This window comes from Chrysochloris asiatica, unplaced genomic scaffold, assembly GCF_000296735.1.
Source record: "Chrysochloris asiatica unplaced genomic scaffold, ChrAsi1.0 scaffold00098, whole genome shotgun sequence".
Taxonomy (NCBI): Eukaryota; Metazoa; Chordata; class Mammalia; order Afrosoricida; family Chrysochloridae; genus Chrysochloris; species Chrysochloris asiatica.
This window is the reverse complement of record NW_006408616.1, coordinates 187,333-202,830: the sequence shown is the minus strand read 5'-3', so window position 1 is coordinate 202,830 and position 15,498 is coordinate 187,333. Positions and strand designations below refer to the sequence as shown.

Genomic DNA, 15,498 nt, shown 5'->3' with positions numbered 1-15,498 from the left:
TGAGACATTGAGATGAGGATGGGTGAAGAGTCTTTATTACAAGCATACAAGCAAGGAACTCAGTGGCTCAGGACATTAAATATTGTTCCAGGAACAGAGGGCTACTTTCATCTTTACGCATATTATAATAATGAAGTTTATATATATATGATTCCAAGGAAAGCATTTTAGGAGCTAATTAACATCCTTAACATCCTCAGGGCTGTCAGGAAGTGTGTTTATCTATCTATGAAATCAAAACTTACTATAGACAAGGGTTTCACCTACTAGGCTAGTATGGTTGAGCTGAAGTGGTTGGAACCACTTCTTATTTTCTTTGCTTAGTTATTATTTCAAGCTAACTCTACTAGCTTTGAATGTTTCTTCATTACAGGAATGGGGAGGAATGTAAGGAGTGGGCAGAGATGCAGTGGCCTCATTACCACTCGTGTAAGAGTTACAGTTACCTGAGCAAATACTTTTTCTTCTATTGTATATTAACCATATCTTTCATTTTACAATCTGGTAATAATCACAAATGCATAGTCGTATCACAAGAAAGAACCTTGATTTTTTTTTTCCCTTTTCTTTTTCATTTATAGTTTGTTTCATTATAGATTCATAATCAGACTGATTCAATTTTCCATCATAAGAGTGTGGGCATTCTCAATGAAAAGTACCAGGAACTGCTACTTAAAAATAATATCCTACTTAATCAATGCAAAGTTGGTGGTAAACAGAGCAGCAGATTTTTCTCTCTTTAAATACTTGTTTCATCATCCTCTCCAGCAGAAGATATAAAATGTCCATTATTGTTTAAGGGTTCTAAGTTTGCTTCAATCACAACTTTTTCTTTCTTTTCTGATGTTTTAGTATCTTTTCTTTGATATTTTTTCATCATGATAAAAAGGAATATGATAAATAAAATAATTGATGAGATTTTTAAGGTCAAAGTTATTCCTAAGAAATAGTTTCTGTGGGAAAAAAAACATATGATAATTTAAAATTGTATGGAAAAACTTAACAAAACTTGTTCATTAGTATGTAGAAAGCACTAAAAGAAAAAAATGACATTAGAAAATTATTATGTAAAAATATAAAGGCAACAATTCTATTAAATTTTTTATTATTTATAGAAGATAAAGCCATGAAAACTAGCGTTGTTTGATGACCCACTCAAGTGATGTTTATAAAGTAAGAACATACTTGCAATATTCTACTTAAAGACCGATTAGTTCATCTGGAATGACAATAGATTATTGAAAAAGTGTATTGACTGTAAAATAATTAACCAGAATTCATTTTTAAAACTTTTTATTGTGATTTGAATGAAAGCTGAGAGTAAAAAAAAATTTTTTTATTCAGTAATCCTACGTCTTTTATTTCATGACACTGATGGCAGTTCCCACAGTGTAAAAGCACTCTGCCCCCTTCCTCATTACCCTTCCTAGTTGCCTTTCTTTCCTATTCATTCTTGTCTTCTGAACATTATCCTTGGCAAATGATGCCTTTTTGATCTCCTATGGTTGATTGCTCTATGGAGTGCATACTTTCTTATAGGTCTGTTTATTATTTTTCTGAAAATTGAGTCATGCAAATGAGTTCAGTTCTAGACCGGAAGTGTGACTAAGGTACTAAGTCTTGGAGACTCCACCGGTCTCCATCACATCAGTAAGCCTAGTATTTAGAAGGATTTTGAGTTTTGTCCCATATTTTTCTCCTACTCTATCCAGGACCCTCTATGATAGATTAAAAGATCAAATATTTAGCTATGGATTAAATTCATTCCATCTGATCTTGCTGTGTGGTCTACTGCAAGTTTTTAACAATAATGACATAAAATTACTTAGCACACACAGTCTAATACTAAGATTCTCAGCTTTTGCTGCAAATTCAAACCACTGAGGAGATATTATCCTCTCCCCTAGTGTCCAAGCCATATCCTTAACCAATTAAATCCAAATCTCTAAAGTAGGGTACAGAAATCACCACTGTGTAAAACTCCCCAAGTGATAACAATATTAAGCAAAGAGTAGAGACCACAATAAAGTAGCCAAGGAAACAATAATTACTGGCTCTATGGCATACTTGGAGTCCTGCTGTGGCACTGTGGGTTAATGCGCTGGACCTCAAGGTCGGTTTGAACCACAAGGTCAGTGGTTCATGCTCACCAGCCACTCCTCGGGAACCCTATACAGGGTTACTATGAGTCAAAACTGACTCAGTGGCACTTAACAATAACAACAACAATGACATAGTTATCTAATATTGTGAAGTTTTATGAAATAAAATATTTCTTAATACTTTTACTTAAGGCTAAATGAAGTTTATTATACAATTTTGAGACCAAGGAGTTTTCAAGAAGTTCATGGAAAAATTCCACTATTTGTGTTTAGTTTTACTAAAATTACAACTGGCTATTTTGTTGTAATAAATATGAGAAAAATAATGTAAACAACACGCTTGGGTTATTTCTAGTAGTTATACAACGGAGTTAAGTTATTCTTAGTAATTTTGCTATAATCAGTAAAATTGAGAAACTTTTTGTATTTCTTACCTATTGTTGTTGTTGTTAAGTGCCGTCGAGTCAGTTTTGATCCATAGTGACTCTGTATAGGGTTTCCAAGGAGCAGCTGGTGAGTTTGAACCACTGACCTTGCGGTTCAAATCGACTTTGCAGTCCAGGTCATTAACCCACAGTGCCACACCAGGACTCGTTCTTACCTATTAGTGTTTCTTTAACTTTGAGAAATATTGAATGGTCTCATGCAGGTTTTTGTTGCTGTAAGGTGCCATTGAGTCTGTAAAGACTCACAACAGCTTAAGGTTCAGCAGATCAAAACATCACCCGATCTTTCACCAATCTCACAATTGTTACTAGACTTAAGCCCATTGCTGTTGCCACTATGTCAATTCACCTTGTTGTGGGCCTTCCCCTTTTTTTGCTGACCCTACATGTTACCAAGCATGATGTCCTTCTCCAGGGACTGGTCTCTTCTGATAACATTTCTGAAGTATGAGAGACAAAGGCTGGCCAACCTGGCTTCTAAGAAACATTCTGGCTTTACTTCTTCCAGCACAAATTTGATTATTCTGGCAGTCGTTGGTATGTTTAATATTCTCTTCCAGCACCATAACACAAATGCATTAATTCTGCTGTGATCTATGGTCCAGGAGCAATTAAGTGGTCCAATTGACATCTTTGCTCTTGAACACTTTAAACGGGTCTTGTGTAGCACATATGCTTAATACAATAATATATCACTTGATTTCTTGACTACTGCTTCCATGATTGAGAAAAATGAAGTCTTTGACAACTTCAATATTTTCTCCATTTATATGGATACTGTTTATTGGTCCAGTGGTGAGGATTTTTGTTTTCTTTACATTGAGAGGCAACTGATACCAAAGTCATTGATCTTCTTCAGTAATGTTTTAAGTCCTATTCATATCCTCTGCATATCGCAGGTTGTTAATGAGTCTTCCTTCAGTCCTGATGACATGGCTTTCTTCATATTATCCAACTTCTCAAACAATTTGCTCAGCATAAAGACAGAAGAATATGGTAAAAGAATACAACCCTGGCACACACCTTTCCTGATTTTAATCCATTCAGAGTCCCTTTGTTTTGTTGAATGACTTCCTCTTGGTCTATGTACAGGTTCCTCATGAGCACAATTAAGTGTTCCGGATTATTCATTCTCTGCAATACTGTCCATAAATTGTCATGAGCCACGTAGTTGAAAGCCTCTGCATAGTCAGTAAATCACAGGTAAACATCTTTCTGGTATTTTCTGCTTTCAGCCAAGATCCATTTTATGTCAACAATGGTATCTCTCATTCCACGTCCCCTTCTGAATCTGGCCTGACCCGTTGGCAGCTCTCTGTCAATGTATTGCTGCAGCTGTTTTGAGTTTCCTTTAGCAAAATTTTAGTTGCATGCAATATTAATGATATTATCTGATAATTTTTACATTCCATTGGGTCACCTCTCTTTGGAATGGGCACAAATATGGAACTCTTCCAATCACTTGGACAGGTAGCTGTCTTCCAAATTTCTTGTCATAAATGAGTGAGTACCTTCAGTGCCTCCTCAGTTTGTTGAACTTGTATTCCACCAACTGCTAGAACCTTTTCTTTGCCAATGCCTTTAGTGCACCATGGACTCATGGACTTCTTCCTTCAGTACCATTTCTTGATCATATGCTACCTCTTGAAATGATTGAACATCGACCATTTCTTTTTGGTATAGTGACTGTGTATTCCTTCCATCTTCTTTTAGTGCTTTCTACATCATTCAATATTTTTCCCATAGAATCCTTGAATATTTCAAGTCGAGGCTTGAATTTTTTACTCAGCTCTCTCTCTCAGCTTGAGAAATGTGGAGCATGTTCGTTTTTGTCACTCTGTTGTTGTTAAGTGCCTTCGAGTCGGTTCCGACCCATAGCGACCCTGTACAGGGTTTCCGAGGGTGTAAATCTTTACGGGAGTAGAAAGCCTCATCTTTCTCCCAGGGAGCGGCTGGTAGTTTAGGCCTTTACTTATTTCATTATAATATTTGACTTTGTCTTCTTGAGCTGCCCTTTTAAATTTTCTGTTAAGCTCTTTTACCTGCTCATTTCTTTCATTTTGCTTTAGTCTGTCTTCACTAAAGATAAGTTTCAGAGTCTTTCTGACATCCATTTTGGTCTGTCTCTTCTTTCCTGTCTTTTTAATGACACTTTGACTTTCTTTTATATGATTTTCTTGATTCCATCCCACAAATCTTCTGGTATTCAGTCATTTGTGTCTAATGCATCAAATCTATTCTTTAGATTATCTCTAAATTCAGGTGTGAAATGTAGAAGATTATAGTTTGACTCTTATGAACTTGTTTTAATTATAATTTTCTTCAGTTGCAGCCTAAAATTGCATATGAACAATTGATGGTTTGTTTCATGGTCTGCCCCTGGTCTTGATTTGGCTGATAATATGGAGTTTTTCCACTGTTCTCTTTTCACTTATGTATCATCATCTTTTATGTTGTTTAGAAAGGTATTTGCAATGAAGAAGTCATTGGTCTTTTAAAATTCTGTCATGTTCTCTGTAGCATCATTTCTATCACCAAGGCCATATTTTCCAACGACTGATCCTTCTTTTTTTCCCAACCATTGCATTCCAATTGCCAGTAATTATCAGTACATCTTAATTGCATGTTTTATCAATTTCAGACTGATGAAGTTGGTAGATCTCTTCAATTTCATTGTCACTGGCTTTAGTGGGTGGTTTGTTTATGTGAATAATAGTGCTATTAACTGGCTTTTCTTGTTGTTGTTATGTGCCGTGGAGTCGGTTCCGACTCATAGCGACCCTGTACAGGGTTTCTGAGGCTGCATATCTTTACAGGAGCAGAAAGCCTCATCTTTCTCCCATGGAACAGCTGTTCCATGGAACAGCTGTTCGAAACTTCAAACTGCTGACCTTGCGGCTCACAGCCCGATTCGTAACCACTACGCTACCAGAGCTCCTTTGTAGTTTATCACAGACAGTGTTGTACTTCAAGATAGATTGAAATGTTTGTTTTGATGATGAATGTGATGCCATTCCTCTTCACTTTGTCATTCCCATCATAATAAACCATGAGATTGTCATATTAAAAATGGCCAGTATCAGTCCATTTCAGCTCACTAATGCCTAGGATATTGATGTTTGTGTGTTCTTTTTCATTTTTCACAACTTCCAATTATTATGCTTCAATGATTAATGGATATTTACAGCTATTTATCTTGATTTTGAGTTGTCCCCCATCAGGAAATGAAGGTCCGGAGGGCTATTTTCCATTTGTGTCATCAAGGTCTACCCTACTTGAAGAGGCAGCACTTCCCCAATTGTATTTTGAGTGTCTTCCAATCTGAAGGACTCCTTTTCCAGCACTATATCTGACAATATCTTGGTGCTTTTCATCATGTTTCAATATTTGTTATTCTGGTGCTCACAGTGTTTCACTGCTAATCATAAGGTTTTAATGACTAAACTTTCAGAAGCCATCTGTCTCACCTCCTTCCTAGTCTGTCTTAGTCCGGAAGCTCATCTGATGCCTGTCCATCATGGGTGACCCTGCTGGTATTTAAATTTCTGGTGACAAAACTTCACAGCAACACACCCATCACCACAGTATGACAGATTGACAGATGATTGGTGGTCTAGGTTTTTAAGAGGTCTTTATTTTAGGACATTTGCCCTCTGTATTAGTTTGCAAATTATTTTCCTTTGTGTGTGTGTGTGTGTTTTAACTACACTTAGTATAAGTTTAGTGATGTATAAAATATTTATTTATTTTGTATTTATTAGTTTTTTTCTATTACAGGTTTTTGAGTCATACTTACCTGCTTCCTACATGAATAAAAGAAATTCTGCTATGCCCCTTTCTAATATACTATTGATTCATATATATAACTTTTATACTTTAGTAATCTGCAATCATGGCAATTCACTTTTTAAGATAGGCACTGATTGGTTCTTATACTGATTATAGAGTATCTCTCCCTAGGAATAGAAATTTTTTTAAAATCTCATTTTTTTCTTTTTCCTCCCTTTGACAGAACACTATCTGGTCATTCTATATCTTCTTTGAGAAGGCAGAGGCCATTAAATATAACTTTTTGTGGGTTGGGGAGGAAGAATTCAAAAAGGTTTGCAGGCAGTTCCCAGATTGCTAATATCTAATTTATAGAACTCCTGTTATTGTTGTTGTTGTTGTTATGTGCCATTGAGTCAGTTCGGACTCCCAGAGACCTTATGCACAATGGAATGAAACACTACCAGCTTCTGATCATCCTCATAATTGTAGTTATGCTTGAGCCCATAGTTGAAGCCACTGTGTCTGTCAGTCCATCTGATTAGGGATCTTCCTCTTTGTCATTGATTCTCCATTTTACCAAGCCTGATGTCCTGCTCCAGAGACTGGTCACTCCTAACAACATGTCCAAAGTATGAGAGAAGAAGTCTCGCCATCTTAGCTTCTAAGAGTGTCTACAATTCTTCCAACACAGATTTGTTTGTTCTTCTGGCAGTTCTTGGTTTAATCTCATTGCCAACACCATAATTCAAATGCCTCATAGGGTTTTCATGGTTGTAATCTTTAACAGAAGCTGATTGCCAAATCTGTCTTCCATAGAGCCACTAGTTGGTTTCAAATCACCAACTTTTTAATTAGAAGCTGAGTGCTTAACCATTGTGCCACTAGGGCTCCTTTTTATTGCACTAAAGTGCTGGTGTGGTGCTGTGGGTTAATGCGCTGGACTGCAAAGTCTGTTTGAACCACAAGGTTGGTGGTTCAAACTTACCAGTTGTTCCTTGGAATCCCTATGCAGGGTTGCTATGGGTCAGAATGGAAATAAAGGCACTTAACAACAACAAAATAAGACTAACTAAAAACTATGTGCACCTGTTATGACTGACCTGCACATTTTTAAAAATTAGGAATGGATCTTGTTAGTAACCAGAGGGCTGTCTACATAAATCCAAGCATTTCTTGTTAATATCTTTTGCTATAAGTTATTTTGTTATTTGTTAGTAGTGTGATTTTGAGCAAGTTACTAATTTTCCTTGAAAAACTGTGCATCTCGTACAGTTGGAGAAAAAGAGGAAAACCCCTAACGAGATGCACAGTGGTGGAAGTGACGATTGTGAAATTGGCACATGACTGGGCAGTGTTGTGTTCTGTTGTTCATAGGGTCACTATGAGTCGGTACTGACTTGATGGCACCTAATAACAACAGCTTCTATGAATATAAGAATGAGATAGAAGATTGTTTGTTAGCATACTGAGTACAAGCTAAATGCTCATTAAATGGTGTCTGTGATTACTATTGGAATCCTGCTGTGGAACTGTAGGATCTACACTGGACTGTGAATCACAGGGCCAGCAGTTCAAACCCACCAGCTGCTCATTGGAAGCCTTATAGAGCATTGCTATGAGTAGGAACTGACTCGAGAGCACGTGACAACAACAGCATTGCTATGATACTGAAAATGACATGTCATCCCTTTAGTGATTTATTATCAAATAAATAGAATAATTAATAAAATGTATTTATGCAACTTACGCAAATAATTTGTTATCATATATCCTACACGTTCCTTGCTTTCCACAATTGCTGATGGACCACTTCAAACATGCTCTATCAATCAAAGCCCCAAAATATATAGGAGCTAGAATTCCTCCTGAAACATTAGAAGAGATGATGTCAACCCAATGAAGACTTTTCAAAATTAACTGGATAATTTTCCACATTAATACATTAAAGAAGTACATTAAGTTTTGTTTTCTAGAAATTCAACAACACCCATTACTTAATGACAAAAGTAAGCATCAAGGGTCAGTGAAATTTATTGGAGGTGCAGTCTCCCTTATATTGAAGACTGATTCTTTGTTTGCACATTTTGTCTCCTAAGGATGAAGCTAAGGAAAATAGTTTTAGGTAATTTTACATGATTTAGAAACTGCTTTTACTTTAGTTTTAATCCCCTTGAAGCAAAGGGGATTAAAGTACAAAGGCTCAAGTATAAGCTGAGTCTTCAAATTTGTCTTTTTGTATGTGTGTGTGTGCTAAACTATGCAATTAACTCTCGTTTCTAGTTATCTAGTTGATTTCACGGTGGCCTTATTGTGTGAGAGTACACTTGTTCTCAATACTGTTTTCAATGGTTGATTTCTTGGAAGGAGTTCACTAGTTAGCATCTCAGCTTCCATTTTCACCACCCAGAGACTCTTACCAATTATATAGTAATAGCCTCATCCAAAATTAAAATCGGAGAGAATAGTTACTCTAAATAAAAACAATGATGTTTGTTGAGTAAGTAAAAGTTTTACATTGCTATAAATGAAATCTACCTAAGAATCAACATGATTAGTAATCTTACAGACTCAAATGCTAATAAAACCATAAAAATTTTAAATTTACTTTTGTTTACCCTTCCCCACCCAGTGCAAATAAGGAAAAAATAATGTTATATTGCAGTGCACTCTTCTAAAATATCAATTAAATTATTTCTGATTGGTAATTAAAATAACATTGTCATGAAAATAAAAATTATGTTGGCTCATGTGTAATTTTTCTTAGGCAGGGATGCTGGTACAGTAAGAGTAGCAATATAACTTCACTAGGAAAGGAAGAAGCTATGAGATCAACTGCTGCAAAGGCAGGAGGTTTTGTCAGTTCTGTATAAAGAAAATTGAAATGCGATTATAGAAACCAGAACTGCTTCCTTAGAGACGCACAGGCCCAGCTTGGCAGAGTGCTAGACTCCTGACAAGTTGCACTTTTCTTTTAGACTTAAAATTATGCCTGCCTTCTTGGTATCATCATTCAAGTCCACAATTTAATATTGTTCTCTATTGAATTTGTGCATTTTAATATCTCCTAAGGCAGTCCTGGTGTGGGGCTGTGGGTTAATGCGCCAGACTGCAAAGCTGCTTGAACCGCAAGGTTGGTGGTTCAAGCTTACCAGTCATTCCTCGGAAACCCTATACAGGGTCACTATGGGTCAGAACTGACTTGACGGCACTTAACAACAACAATAACAACAACAGGGCAGTCTAGACTGTTCAGATTGTGACTTGGGATGCTAGGCTTACTTTCAGTTAGTGTTCAGGTCTCAATATAGCGTAGGTTTTCCAAGATCTGTCCCAAACATGATACTTAACTATAGTGCATATTAGAGTCGAATGCAAGACTTTTCAAGAATACATATATTTTCTTATAAAAGAAGCACCTTTCTGCAATTGCTGCTTTTCAAATAAATTCTGAAATTGACTCCTTATTTAAGCTTTTGTAAGTTGACAAAAATTTGAGAACATGCTAGTAGAAGAGATACAGCTTTTAGATGGCAGAGATGAAGAATTTATCATTTTACATTGTTCTTTTTTGTATTTCGATGAATTATTTTTAATTTTAATTTTTTACAGCAAGTATGATAGTTGACCATACTTCACAATTTTACTGATTTAATTTCATTTTAATCAGTGTCTCACTTGTCTGTGAGAAAACTGAGATGGTATCTGAGGTCTATATAGTTGAAGAAAACTGGTACTGATTTGATGAATAAGAAATTGATACTCTTCCACAAATCCCTGCCAACTTTTGAATAATGAAAAATAAATGCCAACATCTTCCTCATACTATGACAAGATAATTCAACCAAGCTTAATAAATTTTTTCAGGTAACAAATTTGATCTTAATCACCACTAAAAATTTAAGACTTCTAAAACATCAAAGCAGTTAGATCTATTATGCAGCAGATATTGGACACATTCAATTAGAATGCACATAGAAATGGCAAAATCCTTTCTTTCTAGTTTAGGTAGCTAAGGCAATTTCTTATTAATAAAGTCTCATTTTAGCATATCAGAAGAAGTACTAACTATCCAAATTCTATTTTCATTTGCCAGTTCTGTGGTCTACAATCTAGGATCGATGTGTCTTCTTTGAACCTGGACATAAGGAGCTGCAAGGGTAGCCATAAACTGTGAGATAAGACAAACACAGAAGCGAACACTGGGGAGAGTTGTAATGTGATCGATCCTACAATAACTCCATTGTCTTCTCTGTCATCCCATTGAGAATATGACTTTCTCCACAAATGTATTTTTTGGGTGACTTCCCCATTGTGGTTTCTCCATTCAGTCATACTGCTTTCATTTGTTTCCACGGGCATTATGGATCGACCCCTAACATTTCCCTCGCCTGTCATTCATGTGGCATGTCCATGCCCTAAAATCTATGAATCACTAATGAACGGTGTCCTTTTTCTATTTCCTAGGAATAGGCATATAATTTTCATAGGGGTTAGTTCAAAAGTTATTGAGTTTCTATCAGCAATAGAAACTTGTAGGATAAAATTATAGATAATAGCAAAGGATAAGTCGAATACTTAAATCTGTAAGTTGAATACTTAGAAATGGGTCTTAAATCACTGGAGTATTTTCGTAACTAAAAGTACAACTTCTGAACTTGTTTTCCTTTCATTTTATTTCATGCTGAACTTGTAAACTTTAATTCAAGATGAACAGTTCTAGAATCTGAGTTCTCATTCCTTTGGCATTTTTGACTTTTGATAAAGTTTAGCTGCTCTAGACTTAGAGATCTTGGCTGTTGAATGTAGGGCAGTTAAATTCACCTACTGTTGATTGGTACAATCTCTGTATCATCAGATTCCCAAGTCTCACCCACTGCTTTGGGACTTACTCTTCAACAGCATAGAAGACCCTCCACTCTACCTACTAGAAGAAATGTCTCTATATTAGAGTAATACAAATTATGATGATCCCTTGTTCCTAACTGATTGACTTTAAACTTAATAATCAAAATCTTTTTTGATGGTTAAGTGCTGTGCAGTCAGTTTCAACTCATAGCGACCCTGTATAGGGTTTCCAAGGCTGTAAATCTTTACGGGAGCAGAAAGCCTTACCTTTCTCCCACGGAACAGCTGGCAGTTTTGAACTGCTGAAAAGGCTTTTGTAGACTATCTTTTATTTTTTATTTATCATACAAGTAGAAATACTTTTTATAAATACCTCTTTTTTACTTTCTTCTATTGGTAATTAATTACATTCAGTATTAAAATATTGACATGGATATTTATATCAAGAAGTTATTATCCTTATATTTAATCATACCTAGTGATCGTATAGTCAGTGAATGAAAGCCTAATGCAAGTGATTTCAGTTCTGGTTGAACATTTCTGAAATAAGATGAAAGCAAAGACACATTAAATATCTCTAAAATACAAAATGTAGTTCAATATTAAAACTTTCACAGTGTAGTTGTTTTTCATGACCTAATGAAAACCCTCAAGTGAATAGCTTGCAATATTTAAAGTTATATTTTCAGTTTTTCTAAAAAGGCTAATAATTGAATGTTAGTAATTATTACTCTCTTTTAAAATTCATTGTGTTATAATTTCAGGAAAATTTTTCACATTTGATCCTTATGAAATTCCTGACATGGTAGCTAGAAAGGACTTTATTATACCTATAAAGAAACCAATTTCATATCATCTATTCAGTTGACACAGCCCATTTCAATAGAGCAGATACTATTATCTAGATCTAGATTTTAGCAAAATTGTTTTTGTTACTTTTTGTTGTCATCTATGTCACTTGTATCAAGTTGATTCTGACTCATAGTGAGCCTGTATGGGTTTTCCAAGGAGCAGTTGTGGGCTTGAACTGCTAATTTGTGATTTGAAGTCCAGTGCTTAACCTACATAACCACACCAGGACCCCTAACAGAGTCAAACAAAGTTATTTATGTTCTAGTGAAAATGAGTATCTTCTTAAAGTTTGAGAGCACATTTTTATCTTCTTAGAAATTCACTCACTGATGTGTTTAGAAAGCTATTTCCCTAATTCCACTTTTTTCTGTAATGAATAATGCAACTGGTAATACTATCATCCCTGTGATAACCTAATACATATCAAGTGAATTGAACTCATTTAGTTGACTGCCAGAAGAACACACAAATCTGTTCTAAGAATGCTGCTTAGAAGTCAGATGGCAAGACTTTGTTTTATTTTGAACATGCTATCAAGAGGTACCAGTCCCTGGAGAAAGACATCATGCTTAGCAAAGTGGAGTGTCAGCAAAAAAGAGGAAGTCCTCAGTGAGATGGATTGGCACAGTGGCAGCGGAAATGGTCTCGAGAGTAACAACAATTGTGAGGATGGCACAGGACCAGACACTGTTTTGTTCTGTTGTGCATAGGGTTACTATGAGTTGAAATTAACTTGATGGCACGGAACAGCATCAACAAGTTGTGGGAGAGTAACTGACTCTCAAAATTCATTCCCCCCACCCATTTTTCAAAAATGAAGTTTGGGATTAACTGGTACAAAAAGTTAATTTTTTTCTTGAACTACTTGGTTGATTGATTTGTACAGAGAGCAATGTAGATTTATTTGCTCAGTAAATATTTTAAGTACTTCCTATGAGATATTAAGGAGCTCTGGAAGTGTAGTGGTTATGAATTAGGCCGAGAACTTCAAGGTCAGCAGTTCAAAACTACCAGCTGTTCCGCAGGAGAAATATGAGGCTTTCTGCTCCTGTAAAGATTTACAGCCTCGAAAACCCTATATAGAGTTGCTATGTATGGGTCGTAATCGACTCCATGGCACTTAACAACAACATGAGACATTAGGAATCGTGGTGTGGCGCTTTGGGTTAATGCGCCAGACTGCAAAGCTGTTTGGACTGCAAGGTTGGTGGTTCAAGCTTACACGTTGCTCCTAGGAAGCCCTATACAGAGTCGCTATGGGTCGGAACCGACTTGATGGCACTGAACAACAATAACATGAGAATTGTTGGAGTTAGGGAGTCCTGGTTTGATGTTTCAAGATAATGTGCTAGACTGAAAGGTCAGTTTGATTGAGCTGCAAATTCAATAGTTCAAACCTACCAGTAGCTCCTTGGAAATCCTATACAGAGTTGCTATGATGTGAAACTGACTCAATAGTATTTAACAACAAACAACAATGAGCTACTTTGCTAACTCTTATTGTTCAAAATAGAGATGAATAATGTTTCATATCATACAAGTAATTTAAAGAATTGATTAAACCTTTCTTGGTTTCAGTTTGTGTCTTTGTCGGCTAAATAGATTTAATAATCCCTAGCTCTTATGTCATAAGAATCAAATACAATTTACTTATGTAAAATGCTTGAATTAAATTACAGGCTCAATAATTAGTAGCTCTCTTGAAGGAATTAAGGGGAAATTTTTGTACAGAAAATTGAGGTGTAGAGTGCAGATATGAGAACAGAGTAACTAGAGCTGATCAGTCTGCTGGTATATAAATTATTCCATTTCTAAAATGAAAATCAGGAGACATTCTTAAAGCCACAAATTGTTAACCTTCATATCTTTGGCAAAATTCTTGATTGTTAAGTAGATATTTTTAACATTGAAAAGAATGTGGAGAGCACTAGGAGCCATGATAAATATACTATAAACATGTCAAATGTACTTTGATTTTACATTATTTTAATACAGTCTGGTAAAAAAAAAGACAGATATTTTAGATACTGGTGTATCACATTTTCAGCAGAATATATACCTATTTAGCTTCTGTACCATTTCAAAAAATATTTTAGAGTGCTTATAACATCAAGCATGGCTAAAAGTTAAAATAACATGTTGTTTGTTGTTGTGTGCTAGTGAGTCCATTCTGACTCATAGCAATTTGTATAGTCTTTCTGAGGAGCAACTGATGGGGTTTGAACTGCTAGCCTTGTGGTTACCAGTCCAGTGCATCTCCTATAGTGCTGCACTAGGACCCATAGCACAGTAAGAATTAAACACACTATAATTTTTATTAAGAGAGAAAAATTGAAAGCGTTTTTTTATTCTGCTTTTGTAAAATTGGCAACACTTCTCATAGTAGATTTGGGAGCATCACTCTATAGTTGAGTGCAGTGTAGCCTTACTTGTAAGGTAACATTATTCAAGAATGTGGTATTTTAAATATCAGCAGAGTAACCCATGGTGGGCAGGTTTCAACCAAGTTTCCAGACTAAAACAGATTTGGAAGAAGGAGAGATGGATGCTTGTGAGCATTTTAGACACTGAAAACTTTATGACTAGCAGTGGAACAAAGTTATATATCACCAGAATATTGAAATATGACATAGAGCACCAGAATACTGTCAGATTTAGTGCCAGAAAAAGAGTCCCTCAGATTGGAAGACACTCAAAATATGACTTGGGAAGAGCTGCCTCTCAAAGTAGAGTAGTGATAATGCCAATGGAGTAAAGTTTATAGGATTTTCATTTGCTGAGGAGATACAACTCAACATGAAGAGAAACAGCTGTAAACATCCATTATTAATCAGAACATGGAATGCATCAAATAGGAATTTAGGAAAATTGAAAATTGTCAAAAATGAAATGGAACACATAGTCATCGATATCCTAGGCATTCGTGAGCTGAGAAGGACTGGTATTGGTCATTTTGAATCTGACAATCATATGGTTTACTATGAGGAATAGTGTCACATTCATCATCAAAAAGAACATTTCAATATCTATCTTGAAGTACAACACTATCTATGATAGAATAATATCCATTCACTTACAAGGAAGTCCAGTTAATACAGCTATAATTCAAATTATGCACCAACCATTAAATCTAGTGATGATAAAATTGAAGAATTTTACCAAATTCTTCAGTCTGAGATTGATCAAACATTCAATCAAGATGTATTGATACTGGAGATTGGAATGAAAAGGTGAAAACAAAGAAGAAGGATCAATCTTTGGAAAATATGGTCTTGGTGCTAGAAACTATGCTGGAGATTTCATGATAGAATTTTGTATGCTCAATGACTTCATTGAAAATACTTTTTAAAAATAGGATAAAAGATGACTGTACCATACCAGATTGAAACAGCAGAAATCAAATTGACTACATATGTGGAAAGAGAGTGGAAAAGCTTCATATCATCAAACAAAACAAGGCCAGGGGCAGGCTGTGGAACAGA

General features: G+C 35.6%; 1 protein-coding gene across 1 annotated transcript in view; it reads right to left on the bottom strand.

Moving 5' to 3' along the window:
* Positions 1-739: 739 nt before the first annotated feature.
* The window catches only part of SLCO1B3 (solute carrier organic anion transporter family, member 1B3), a 60,179-nt gene continuing 45,420 nt past the window's right edge, over positions 740-15,498 (bottom strand). The window contains exons 11-13 of the mRNA XM_006866975.1: positions 11,640-11,704; positions 8,067-8,184; positions 740-953 (exon numbers count right to left, since the gene is read on the bottom strand). Coding sequence (XP_006867037.1) covers positions 740-953; positions 8,067-8,184; positions 11,640-11,704 — 397 coding nt within the window. The remainder of the gene's footprint in view (positions 954-8,066; positions 8,185-11,639; positions 11,705-15,498) is intronic.